Raw genomic sequence first — 13,459 nt, forward strand, 5'->3', positions numbered from 1 at the left:
TCTGAAACAAAAACCGTAACTGAAATAACGATGATTACAAGGGACATGGCCCAGCGCTCCCACCATTGACCATCGCCCCGTTCAACAGCCCACACGAGGCACCAGTGAGAATCTCCCGGGCCGGGCGCCTTATCCAGGCGGGATACAGACACCCCCGAACGCCTCTGGGAGGGTCCCGCCGCCTCCCGAGGGGCCGGGGAGCGGGCGGGGCGGGCTGGCTCCCGGGGGCCGTTCCCTCGCTGAGGCGGGAGGAGCCGCCGGTATAAAGCGCTGCGGGGGGAGCCCGGCCCGGGGTTCTCGCTGAACGCAGGCGGCGGCCGGAGCCCGGGTGGGGGTTGCGCTGCTCTCGCGAGAGCGCCAGGCTCGGGCAGTAGCGGGCGGGTGCGGCTCTCGCGAGAGCTGCGGCCCCGGCCCCAACATGGCGGAAGGTAAGGGGGGGAGCCCGGGCGGGGCCGCCGGGAGCATGGGGAGCGCTGGGGCCGGGTCCGCTGCTCTGCTCGCAGGGAGCCGGGGGCACCCCCAGGGTGGGCTCCGCCGGGTGGAAGCGGGGAGGCCCTGCCCGCGGCGGGTGGGGCGGGTCGCCCCTCAGGAGAACGTGAAATGGCGAGGGGGGCTCTGCCCTGCCCGGGGCCGCGGGCTGACACCCCCGGGGGCGGGACGGGCGCCTTTCCCCCTCAGAGAGGGATCCTGGGGGGAGTTTTAGCTCCTGATTGCTGGGGAGCCCGCTGGGACGCCCCCTCCCCTCAGCTCGGCGGAGGGGCGGGCGCTGCGGGGCCGGTGCCGGGGTGCGGAGGGGCCGGTGCCGGCGGGACGAGGCGGAGGGTTCGCGCTGCAGCCGGCGGGTCACCTGCTGCTGGGAGCCCTGCTGACAAATTGGGGCTCTGATGAGCTCTGTAGAACTCCTAGGCTGCTTTTTGTTGTTTTGCTTGGGGGCTATCAATTGCACCATTGCAAAATTAATTGAACCGAGGTAATGGGATTTGACAAACCGTTCGAATCCTTTACAGTCCCACTCCTTTCTGCACGACAGAAGCTTCCTCTTTTCTTCCCTTGAGGAAACTGAGTCGGCAAACTGAGCTAAAATGCCCCAAGTTACAAAGGAAATGAAGGCTCCAGCTTCCAATCTTAAAAGCGCAACATTCAGCACTTGAAGTGCAACTCTCAGGCAGTGGTAGAATTTTAAAACCACTTGTAGAAGATTAACCAGGATGTAGCAGATGCTGATCTTCTGGCATGCATCAGCTGGGAAGGTGCTGCAGTCAAGCTGGTTTAGTAAATCCTTAGAGCAGCTCCTAACTTTGTGTGTGCTCAAACACCACACTTTTGTATTTAGCTGTCTGTTAGGCTTGCTTTCAGGCCTTGGTTACACAGTTCTGCTGGGCATTAGATGTCAAAGATATCTTCAGGTGGTGAAACTTTCCACACTGAGACCCTCAAGGATCTGAGGCTCAGATTCCAGGCCCTGCTCTGCAGAATGAACCAGCAGTTGATGTATGTCCTATTTCAGACATCTGTACTTTGCAAAGATTCTTACCTAATTCAAGTAATTCTCTGATCTTGTGGCTAAAGAAAGTACATGGCCAATGAATGATTCTGCATGATCAGGAGTAATAGCTGGAGTTGTAGCTCTCCCCACTCAATTCCCTATGATATCTAGGTGGAGATTGTGGAGATTTTGTCCCTTCAAACAATGTACCTATCTGCAACAACACTCTTCTAGTTAAGAACTGATGGTATTGGAGAGTCAGCTGAAAAGTGAAAGCTTATTAAGGGAGAAAACTTGTCTGACTGGTCATCAGCTCAGAACCCGAGTCCTTTTTCTTATGGAAGTATTGCTTCTGTGTGCAGAAGTCCTGAATTAGATATATTGCAATTACTAGTTACAAATTGATTGAACAGCTCATAAAGACAAGAGCTTTTGTAATTTCTCTAAGAGTTCTGTACCACCAGATACCAGGTTATGTGCAGGCTTGGCTAAAAACTCTTGTGTTAGCGTTTGAGTTAGAGCAGCAGCAAGTGTGCTGTAGTGCTCTGGGGTGGGTGTTGCGATAAAGATCATAAATGTGCAAAAATGAGGAGGAGCATGAAAGTGGTAACTTGCCCAGCCTTAGGAAGATGGGGTCAGTGTGGGGCAGTGGATGAACGACTTGTCTTGAAGGAGGTAAGGAAACAATACATTTTTCTGGAATATTTCACTCTGGTCCACTTCACGAGTAGACAAAAGCTTATCCGTATTGCTTCTGTGACTGCTCTTGATGGGTGGGATAGACAGTGGTTCCACCAGACCATCCCTCATTGCTTGTTGCCTGCCAACTTACCTCATTGGGTTCTGCTATCTAGTTGCTGTCAAGTACTTTCATGCATTCTCCTAAAATAAAATGAGAGTAGCCTCTTTAAAGTGTTTTATTTGGAATATAAACTTCTGCCAGTTCATGAGATGCTAGTTGAGCTGCCAGAGATCTGTTAACAAATGCTGCTTTTCTCGTCTGGCCATCTGGTCACTCGGTACCTGCCCTAGGAGCTCAGAAAGGAGTCACTTTGTGTAGACCTCTCTGCTGAACCCAGGCATCCTGTTCACTGGTGCATGTGAATTCATGTTCAAAATGATAGAATTGTGTGTTTAAGCAAGAGACTTGGCCTCGCTGAAGGATAGCACTGTTTTTTTCAGTGTTTTCACGTGTGGATCTTCATTAGATGTGTGTATGAGTGCAATAATTGTACGTTATAGGGAGTCTTCAGATGAATGGTCATAGGTAGTGTGGACTGAAAATATGCATGCTGTCAAAATTGTCAGCTTAGAGATACAATGCTCATTTTGCATTGATTTTTTTTTTTTTTAAATTGATGACATCCCCGTACCCCCGTTCAAATCTGAGGACTCTAAATAGTAACACCACAACTCCAGGTTTACATATTTGAACAGAGGTTATACTTCTATCTGAGTGGGTTTTTCTTTCAAAGTAACAACACAATGTGAACTCTTCAAATGAACAGTGTACAGGGAAAACTCAAGGCTGTGCTCCTTTGCAGTCAGTGTTGATTAACTGGACATTGAGGATTCTTGAGTGTGCACCTGAAATGTGCTGTAAGATAAAATATTGTCCGCAAGCATGCGGTGTGAAGTTGTGCCTGGTATGCCTGTTGTGTAGAATAAGGGGAAGTGTTATTTTACAACTCTTGCAATTCTTACAGTAAGCAAATACTCTTCAGTCCCGCTTACTGGGGTTATGTGAAGCGTATGCTGTCAATCTGGAAACAAGATTTCTCAAAGTTTCAGGTCTCTGAGGTACTTTCACTGCCAGGAGTGGTTGTCCTGGGTTGCCCTGAAGCAGCAGTAACAAGCTTGGTTGTCGGTTATGCATAAAGCTTAAGCTGCTGATGCAGGAGGGTTTAAAGTAGTTCTGCTTTGTGTCCTGTGGACTTCAGAGTAATTTAGAACCAGCAAGCTGACTTTGGTAAAATGACAGTATTTGAGGTTTTACCTTTTGGTACTGGTTCTTTATTCCCACCTCCACACTCATTGCTTAGCTGGAAGACAAAGTATTTCCTGAAGATGATATATGCTATGAGGTTCAACCGGCAACTTCTTATTTTCAGCATTTGAATTTGTGCAGCACCTAAAAATGGCACTGTATAAATGATGGTGGTGTTCATATGCTAATTTTTGGCATGGTTGTCAGTGTCTCTCAGCGGTCACTCTTGGCTTGCATCTTCCTTATGAATCAGTGGGGAAGGAGCTATTGCTCAAGATGTCCTTCTAGTTCTGGGAATGCTGAAACGGCATTTGTCTTCAAATAGAATATAGCAGATTTTCAAACCCTCTTTGAGGGTTGATGTGGTATTGATAGCAAAATTCTGAAATTGCAGTATATTTCAATAGAATAAGGAAACTAACCCAAATGATGATATTTGTAGCCTTTAAAGAATGAAGCTAAAGAAACAGCTGTTGAAGAAAGTGCACTGCCAAAGTGGTATTAATTGAAGGGTAAAATAGGGTAAATTACCTTCTGCTTTTCCATTATGGTAGTTGTTAAGTTAAAAGGCTTGTGAGGGAGCCCTTGGGCTGCAGCAGTCCATGGAGGAAAGACTGAAAGATGAATGCAGCTGAGCTCCACAAGGATGCTGAGCCCTGGGAACCTGTGTTGGAGCAAGGCCAAGGTCAGCTCTGCTGTTGAACTTTTCTGCAGAAGCAAGAAGAAAACACTGGCTGATAGAGCTCAGTTTCTCCTTGTTTGTAGTAGTGACTTACATTTAGTAAATATTTGAGAATAAAATCTCGAACAACAAATTCCTGGCTGGTAGGGAGGGATCATGTAGGAACTTTCCCACTTAAAATAATTGGTTAGCTTCCAGATTTCTCCTCTCATTTTAGGACTGGTTTTGGATTTGTACCTTCTTTGGAAAATCAACTTAAGGATGGAGTGGGATTGAATAATCAAGCACAATGGTAGCTACATATTTTTTATGCAGCTAAACCATAAATAAATATTCAGAAACTGGACTATTTTTAAGCACCTGTACAGATGCTTCCTTCCAGGAGTGAAATAGTGTTTTTGTATACAGGTGGCCTGGGTTGAGAGTGAAGTACCTTAGCACAGCATCTTGTGGAGTGACCACCAAAGTGCAGCGGGATGCAAATACACTTAGTCAGGGATCCAATTCCCAGGTGCTGTTGCTGTGCTACTCCTGAGTTAAAGTGACTTTGTTTATACGGGGCTTCTATCACTGTGTTCTGATGAGGTATTTTATTTGTTTATGGCTGGCAATGGTATAAAAGGTTTAATAGTGGGAGTGAGATGCTCAAGTAGGGTGGGAGAGACTATTACTGGAGTCTCACATGATAAACTAGATGTATAACGTGCTTGTAGGATTAAGTTACCCTAACAAAATACAAAAAAAAAAAAAGGTATGTGATGTCTGAACCTTGTGATAACACTGTTTTCTTCTGCAGAGGAGGTGGCCAAGCTGGAAAAGCACCTGATGCTTCTCCGCCAGGAGTATGTAAAGCTGCAGAAGAAACTCGCTGATACGGAAAGGAGATGCAATCTGCTGGCTGCCCAGGCGAACCAAGACAGTGCCAGTGACACCTTCATCACTCGACTTCTTGCCATTGTAGCTGAGCTCTATCAGCAGGAGCAGTACAGGTGGGAAATCCCCCTTTGAAGAAAAGGGCATTACAGGAACCTTTAACTTAATTGACTGCAGTAGATATAAGTCTTAGACAAGAAAAATTATTTTCCTACTACCTAATATGAAGAGGGTCCTCAGTTGTAATTTCAGGTGGAAGATCATCCCTAAGGTAGCATACTGAATCCAATTCTTGACGCGAGCTCTAAATATAAATTAATCTCCGAGACTGACAGTTAAGACAAATTTAAAGAAAACTGTCCATTTTCACTGTCAACAAAAAAGCTCACTTTAAAATTAATTCTGTCCAAACTGATTTCTACTAGTTGATGGATTAATTGCACAATGTACCGCTAACAACTGGGAAGTGCTCCTTTCTTGAAAGCATGTCTTTGAAACCAGTTCTGTATTCCTGTTGTGTTTAAAGAGATATGATTAGACTGGCTTGTCTGGTTGTGTGATGTAACAGGTCTTGGACAGTGACATGTGTGACTTAGTAGTATAAATATTGTGTCTTTGAGTCTCAACATGTGGCAATGGTTTATTTTCCATAGACACATTAAAGATCATCTTCAGTATTATAGGTCCCTTAACTGATTTAGTTCTGAGATTACAATTACACTTATCAGTTTCTTTGCTGTTAGTGAAAGCAATGCCAATACAGTATAGTAGTTCAGTCATGTAAGGGGAAAGTATGTACTTTTGATTAAAATTTACTTCCCCTAAAATCTCTTGTAAACCTCCCTGAGAAAAAGCTGTATGCCTGGCAAAAACTTATAGCATGCTGGGGAAATGATTTATTAGGTGGCATGTGTTAGAATAGCCAGATCGCTTCATTTTTGTTCAGCTTTTGAGTTTTAAAAGGATAGAATAGTGGCCTGCTCGTAAAAGGGGAAAGTTAGCAAGTCCTTGTGCAAGCTGTGTTAAGTAACATCTCTGTATTTTGTACTATAACCTATAGCATTTCTTTGATTTAGAGAATGGACTGGAAAATACACCCACACAGAGCATTTACAAACTATTTTAAAATAAGCAGGGCAGGTACTTTCTAACTACAAAGGATAACCTGTTAAAGGGATCAGAATGAAATCCAAGTGGTTTTGACAGCTGGTCTCCTGGGAACTGGGGATTCTTGGAGTCCGCCTTGTGGACTACTGTCAAACATCATTTGTTCTCTTGTTGGTCTTGCCTGAAACCGTTGGTGCTTAGTTGAGAGTATGGACACTGCAACATATTTAACCTCAAGATTGTTGCGTTTTCCTATATTCTACAATAGTTCCCTTGCAGTTTATTTCAAAATGATAAAAAAAAAGCAAACAAACACTTTAAATATTAATGACTGGCTGCATTTCACCCTAGAAAAGTAAAAATTGTGTCATTTGGCTACATGTTTTACTTAACCAATTGAATATGTTTTGACGTCTCAAACCACTTGAACCTAAATGTGGATACCAGGCCATAGATAGTATGGAGATGTTGAAGCTGTATGTATGTAAGCACAGGGAAAGTCTGCATTGTACATGCGTACGCATTGTTTTTTCTCATATCAGTGATCTGAAGATAAAGGTTGGGGACAAGTGCATCCGTGCTCACAAATTCGTCTTGGCGGCGCGCAGTGATACTTGGAGTCTTGCCAACCTTGCATCAACAGAGGAGCTGGATCTGTCAGGTCAGCCATTGCTTAGTAGTATATGATGTTTCGATTGTCCTCAGGATGACCAATAAAAGGGCCTGTTGGGAAAAGGTTCCTTATGTGTATTTTAAGATTACTGCGGTCCACAAAAAGAGATGCTTAATCCATGGATTATGGAGCTCTGTCTCTGAAACATGGTTAGTGTGCTTGTGAATTTGGCACTGGTGGTAGTTAAAACAATAACCTACCTTCTTTCTCTTTAATGAACAGGGGTTGAGAATGGTGACCTGTTTGTCTTTTCTAGACGTAATGAAAAATCTATATGGAGGAGCTTGACTTCTTCCTTTCTAAGGACAGGGCTTTTTGAGGTAGTGTGCACAATTTCTCTGAGGTGTGTTGTAGAAATACCTTGCTGCTTGTTAACATAGTGTGTGGGGGAAATGAATACAAATATTCATGTGTTACCAAAGTTATTTGCTTTGACACTTTGATACCTTTGCAAAATAGGTGAGAGAGAGGTTTTCTAAAAGAGTCATCTACAAGACAGTGTTTTGTTCTGCTGTAGCGTTCCTTGCACGTGCTTACACTGGGCAGTATTTCTGCAGGTTGAACCTCTTGACAGGCTTTTCTTCTGTACTTAACAATATAGAAGAGTCTTATACAGTTAATTTGTGAGCAATAAAAGCAGGCATGAAGTTAAGCAGGTTTGCTGGCTGGCATGTTGAAAAGTAAGTATTGGCTTTGCTTTCCATGCTTAATCTTATGAATATTAAGTGTAGACAAACTGGAAAGAAGCAAGTCACAGCAAGCTAGTTTTATGAGACAGCATAGGCTTTCTTGTAAAAGGATTTATGGTTCTTTCTGCAGCCACAGGAAGACAGATGCCAAGGAGTTTTTAAATTGAATGCTAAGCTAACAGAAGATTATTACCAAAAAGCTCTTAAGTTAATTGTAGTTTTGTTGGAAGTGGCAGTCCATAGCATTTCTAGCTCTACATTTAAGCTAGTCTGAGAATCTCAAATGTAACTGCAGGCTTGCATGTTTAAAAACGCAAATACTTCCTATTATAGAATGATGCTTAAAATAAGTGCTACTAAATGATACTTTACACTGTGTAGAATTGAATTTATTAGAAAATTTTATAAACGGCACAGGATTAGGTTATGAAATAGTTGTAGCAAGTGACAAGCTGTTCCCTAAAAACTCGTGGTTTTCTTAAGAGGTTCTCATAAGAACTTGTAAGTTAAGATTGACTGAATCCAAACTTTAAAATAGAGGCAGCATTTGAAGTTGAGCGTTTTTAGAGTTCATATGATCTGCAGAGAAGTAGAAAAAGATGAACACAAATTGTCTTGTTGGGAGGGAGAAAATGAACTCTGATCAACACCAAGGCAGAGCTCAAGTAGGTTTTCTGATTACTTCAAATTCAGCAGAAGATACCTGGCTTACTAAAACCTCCTGTTTCTTAGGAGGCAGTCTACACACTATGCCAAGTACTACCTGGTACTCTGCAAGTAATCTGGGGCAACCCTCGATGTAGAGGGGATGTTTTAGGATGGGTATTTCAGTGTCTTAAACATGTGTGCTTTTTGGTTTAAAAAACAAAACAAAACAAAAAACAAAAGAGCTGGAGGGACTAATGCTGTTTTTCTAAGTGAATTTGTTGTGATTGTTCTGTTGTGCTGTGGAGTAATTCTCATCTGCTTGCTTGTAAGTAAGATGGTCAATGTGTTTCTGATGGGGTGACAGGTCCCTGGCCCTTGGGCTTGTGTGTCTCATCTCCTGTGGTGCAGGTTTCTGTTGTTCTTGCTGTGTAAAAAAACATCAGGCTTGGGATCATGTTGTAAACACCTAAAATCTAACCAGCTGCTTAAACTGCATCTTTTATACCCTTCCTATAAATGGTTTCCAGTAGTTTTAGGTACTTTGTAGGAATTACCAAGGTGCAAGCACTGTCATTGCAATGCAACACTTCATAACATATGGCTATAATATAAAAGAAGGGGGGTTCTGAAGTGAAAAGGGGGTTTGGGCTTGTCAAATGTAGATGTGGATTTAGCCATATGTGAGGGACCAAAGCCTCCGAAGGGGCACCCCTGGCCCCTAAATCTGCCATATTTGTGTAGCAGGTAGGAGATGTTACAGGGCTCCCTGCATTCTGCACAGTGTTCCAGTTGAAGAAAGCTTTCCTGTTTTGGTGCCAGCATTGTTACTGGTTTCAACTTCTGGCCAGTCTTGACTCTGCCTTGACATTTTGATTGAACTAAAGCAGTGTGGTTTCAGTGGGGCTATCATTTTTTTTCATAGTAGCTGTGACTTTAACAGCCAGAGGAATAGCAACTGCTTGAATAGGTGATTGTTCTTGGAGTATTTTATTAATCCCTGTTGCTCCCTGTACCAGATGCTGACCCAGAGGTAACCATGGCAATGCTGCGCTGGATCTACACAGATGAACTTGAGCTGAGAGAGGATGATATCTTCTTGATAGAGCTTATGAAACTAGCTAATAAATTCCAGCTCCAGCTGCTTAGGGAAAGGTGAGTCTTGGTAAATACAGTGAATCTTCCTGAACTTTTCAACCTTGTTTGAGTAGAAATAAGATGATAGCTGCTGGCAATTGGATAGCATTTTTTTTTTTTCAAGTTTGCGGTTTTCGGTAATACAGCATGACATTCAAGTGATCACAGGAAATGCAGCCTTGCACTACAGTTAAACTGTAGCAGTATTTTCATAGCTTTTATGTTTACTTTCCAGTTCTTCTCCTAGTCAAACTAATAACCCTAATTTGGTATTAAGAGGAAGTAGAGATTGGTGTATTAGTAACAAATTCTGAAGAGCTGTAAGGAAGGAATGGTTAGAGAATGCTTGGAAGAGTCACTGGTGAGTAGCTTGCAGTATTAAAATGCCATAGGTGAAAACTCTTTAAGTAGCTGTTGGTGGCAACTTTTCTTCATAAAGAAGATTAATGTAACAGTACAATGCTTTGCCATTTTGAGGAGATTAACACCATTCCAGTTGTGGCTGCATTGTTCTCTTGAATGTAGAGAGTGTTCTAAATAACTACTTGGAGTTAGTGAGAAGCCTGAATGTGCAAATTGAAACCTTTTAAAGTTTTGTAGGACTTCAAAGCCTTGAATTTGGTCACAGATAAAGTACCCTCTGATAAAATGATCTTTTGCCGGATGGGTGTCTGGGGGTGCAGCAGTACACAGCACTCTTAATCTACCAGTCAACCGTGACTCAAGATGAAGCAAACTAAACTGCTGTCAGTTCTTTTGACCAAATAAATTGACATCTCTAAAGCCAGTGCTAAAACTGCCTTCAGGCTTTGTACCAACCAGAACTGTCCTACCTAAACACTCCTTAGCTGCTGTTTGTTCATAGTAGTCTGACAAGTCCTCATACCATATGCTACTAATAAATATTAGATGTCTTGGTAAGTTTCTGCACCTGGACACAAATATTTCTGTTTTGCTTTTTGGTCTTAATATCTGCTTGGAGATCACTGGCATGTTTAAATTCGTCTTCATTTTGAGCTATTTGAATTTTTTCCTCAAACTCAAGCTAATAGCTTCACACCTATAAAGATCTGATGGATTTGCTGTTGAAGTTCATCCCTTCCCTTTATGAAGCAAATAGCTGTATTTGGCATGGCTCTTTCTAGCTTTGGCACAAGAGCTGCTTGTGATCAATGTAGTACTTGTAGAGATAGACATCTTTTCTACTTCAGAACAGTGAATGAGCTGCTGTTTGTTCCTGTGGGAGAACGAGGATGTCTGTCCTCACTTGCAGGCTCCTGCAGCATGTGGTCGTTTCATGGGACTGTATCTTAGATTCTGCTTTAATAAGAGTCTGTGCTTATGGAAACTGTCTTACAGGGTTTCTCATTAAAGTATGTTTATGTGTCTTAGCCTTACAGTAAAGCAAGGCCAAACCTTTTGCTGCTGGCATCTAGGAAAAGGAATATGTAGGACCCTGTCACAACATGGGAGAGTGATTTAAAGCTGTTTCCTGATGACTAAATACTGGCTTTTCTATTTTGACAGATGTGAAAAAGGAGTTATGTCACTGGTTAATGTCAGGAACTGCATTCGTTTCTATCAGACTGCTGAGGAGCTGAATGCTAGCACTCTTCTGAATTATTGTGCTGAGATAATTGCTAGTCACTGGGTAAGTACTGTCAGAAGGAAGCAAGAAGAAAAATGTTTGCAGAGAATAGGAACTTAATCAGTAGAATTTGGCTTAACTTGCTGTACAGTCTGACCTCAGGAGTGTCTCTTGATTTGCTGGCATTCAAATGCTCCAGTTGGGATGGAGATTACACAGGTTCCTGATGATATTCAGTGATGAAGGTGACCTATTATACTGACCCTGTATGTTCAAAAAGACCAATGGTGTTGATTAAAAGGCTGTTGCATGTACCCACACTGCCACTGGTGTGAGTGAAGTGGCTTCTGCTGAGGCAGGAGTGACTTTTCTCTTCCCACCCTTCTCAGTTATCTTCAGTATGTGCTTTTGACACTGTTACTTGGTATTCTCTACAGCACTAGCTCGTGATTATATGTTTGAAACAAAGCATGTTAAATGACTTTCTCTAAGATATTTTATTGTCTTTAGAAATTAAGTCTGCTGGGCGTCTTGGTGTGAATATGTCTTGTCTGGGGGAAGTAGCTCATAGCCTGTAGAGCTGTGCTGTTCATTGGTAATACTTCACTATAAAAAGCATCTTATTTTCCTAGACATGAGCCAAACCAAAGGGACTGTATTCTCACAAGCTAGAGGGTTGTTTATCAAATCTGGACTCTGAACTGTTTATAAGTTCATCCATAGTTGGTCTCTGTCTATACAGGTCACAAATCCCAGGCCTGCTTTTACTTCTAAAAATAATCCAAGGAACCCAGGGAAGAGTTTATCTTCTGTAATGAAGAGAGTGACAACAGTCTTGCAACCAACTTGGAAGTTTCGCTTGCTCTGATCCTTTATTTTGAGCTTGATTAACTGTGTAATGAGTTAGCCTTTAAAATAGGGCTTGTCAACAGCAGACTAGTGAGTGAGGTTATTCTAAATCTAAAATGCATCATCCAGATGTGGGTATTTCTTTGTTTGGCTAATGCCAAAGCGGAATGGAGTGCTTTGATCTGTGAATGTATAGAAGAGATTTTTGTATCTGGACCTGCAGGTCACTCACTTTAACTTTTTCCTGCTTTTGTGTCCTAAATTGGGACACTGTATTCTACCTGGAAATGAGGTTGTTATGGTTTAGTCAAATAAGCACTAACTCAAACATGAGGTCTTTATACTTCTAATTTCTGTACTTTTATTAGTTTTTTTGAAGTTCTGTGGCATTGTTGGTCTTCAATAGCTGTAGGCCCTTTTGTTAGAAAAACCTAATCTGTGATTTAAATCCAGATAGCGAATTAGTTTAGAGACTAGGTGTTAGTCTAATTTCTGGTAGAACGCTGGTTTTCTGTGTCTGTAGACAAAAGAGAAGAAAAAGTTCACTACCTGGTCTTGAAACTAAAATGTGAGATGTAAAACTTCCTGAGTGTTTCTTTCTAGTCTTACAAGGTTCTTTGGATTTGTTCCAGTTTGTTCTGATGTTATCAAAATGGAGCTTTCAGCTGAACTTGTGAACCTCGCAACTGCATTGTGCAATCCCTTTTTTATAAACAAAATAAGGAGTATTGCTTACCTTTTTCTTTCTTGCTTCTAGGATGACTTGCGGAAAGAAGACTTCAGTAGCATGAGTGCTCAGTTGTTGTATAAAATGTTCAAATCAAAGACAGAATATCCTTTGCATAAAGCTATTAAAGTTGAGAGAGAAGATGTAGTCTTTTTGTATCTTATTGAAATGGATTCACAGGTACAGTGGGACTAACTTGATCTGTCTTCTAGAATTTCGTGTTTCAAATAACTGGTTTTTAACTGCCAGTCTGAACCTTGTTACTGATTTTTGTCACCAGTTCTTATTTGCATGTTTATCATTACTATAGCTACTTCTGTGTATGTAATGGAGGTCTAGTGATAAAGGCTTCATAAAGACATAATTCAGAAGTGATTCATAATAATTTGAAAACATCTTGCATGCAACAGATTGTATCTAATAAAATCCAATACCTGATATTGCTATGCACATTTAAAGTTGCGTGGTATAATAGTCAACTTTGCTGTTTTGTGACAGTTCATCAGACGTCGTGTCTTTGAACAAATGCTGTTCCTCTTCTATTGAATGTTTGAAGTAATGGGTATTTGTTCTGTTCAGATGAATACTCTAAACAACTAGCAAATAACTTGCTCCCCAGCAAGGGGGAAGAACTATTCAAGTATTAGTTACCAAGAATTATTCAGCTATTCCTTTAAGATGCCTCAAATTCTAATGGGAAGCTGAGACTGTAGCAGCACTTAGAACCCTTGAGTGCTATCCTAGTTGGGATTTGAGGCATTTTAAAGGAATAGCTGAATAATTCTTCTTAGTACTATGTTGAATATGCCTATATGGGCAGCATCTCTACAGAGTGGACTGGTCTGGCTTCCTGTGGGTTAAAGTGCTTGCAAACAAAACTCCTGTTTTCTCGTTGAAGATGATTTGCATGTGGTGATGCTCGTGTTCTGTTGGTTTTCCTGTGGTTGGAATGGGCTGTTCAAATATTATATTGGACTGATGAGTGTATCTGTGTTGGCTGACTGATTTTTGTGTTG

General features: G+C 41.9%; 1 protein-coding gene across 2 annotated transcripts in view; it reads left to right on the plus strand.

Annotated features, from left to right (window-relative positions):
• The first annotated feature begins 297 nt into the window (after positions 1-297).
• The window catches only part of ANKFY1 (ankyrin repeat and FYVE domain containing 1), a 32,836-nt gene continuing 19,674 nt past the window's right edge, over positions 298-13,459 (plus strand). The window contains exons 1-6 of one of the 2 annotated variants that reach the window (XM_065852884.2): positions 298-428; positions 4,952-5,144; positions 6,678-6,796; positions 9,162-9,297; positions 10,807-10,930; positions 12,474-12,623. In XM_065852884.2, the coding sequence (XP_065708956.1) occupies positions 419-428; positions 4,952-5,144; positions 6,678-6,796; positions 9,162-9,297; positions 10,807-10,930; positions 12,474-12,623 (732 nt within the window). In that variant the 5' untranslated portion in view covers positions 298-418. Of the gene's footprint in view, positions 429-4,951; positions 5,145-6,677; positions 6,797-9,161; positions 9,298-10,806; positions 10,931-12,473; positions 12,624-13,459 lie in introns of those variants that run through there. The other variant, XM_071817113.1, reaches the window with a different exon arrangement.

Source organism: Patagioenas fasciata, chromosome 19, assembly GCF_037038585.1.
Source record: "Patagioenas fasciata isolate bPatFas1 chromosome 19, bPatFas1.hap1, whole genome shotgun sequence".
NCBI lineage: Eukaryota > Metazoa > Chordata > Aves > Columbiformes > Columbidae > Patagioenas > Patagioenas fasciata.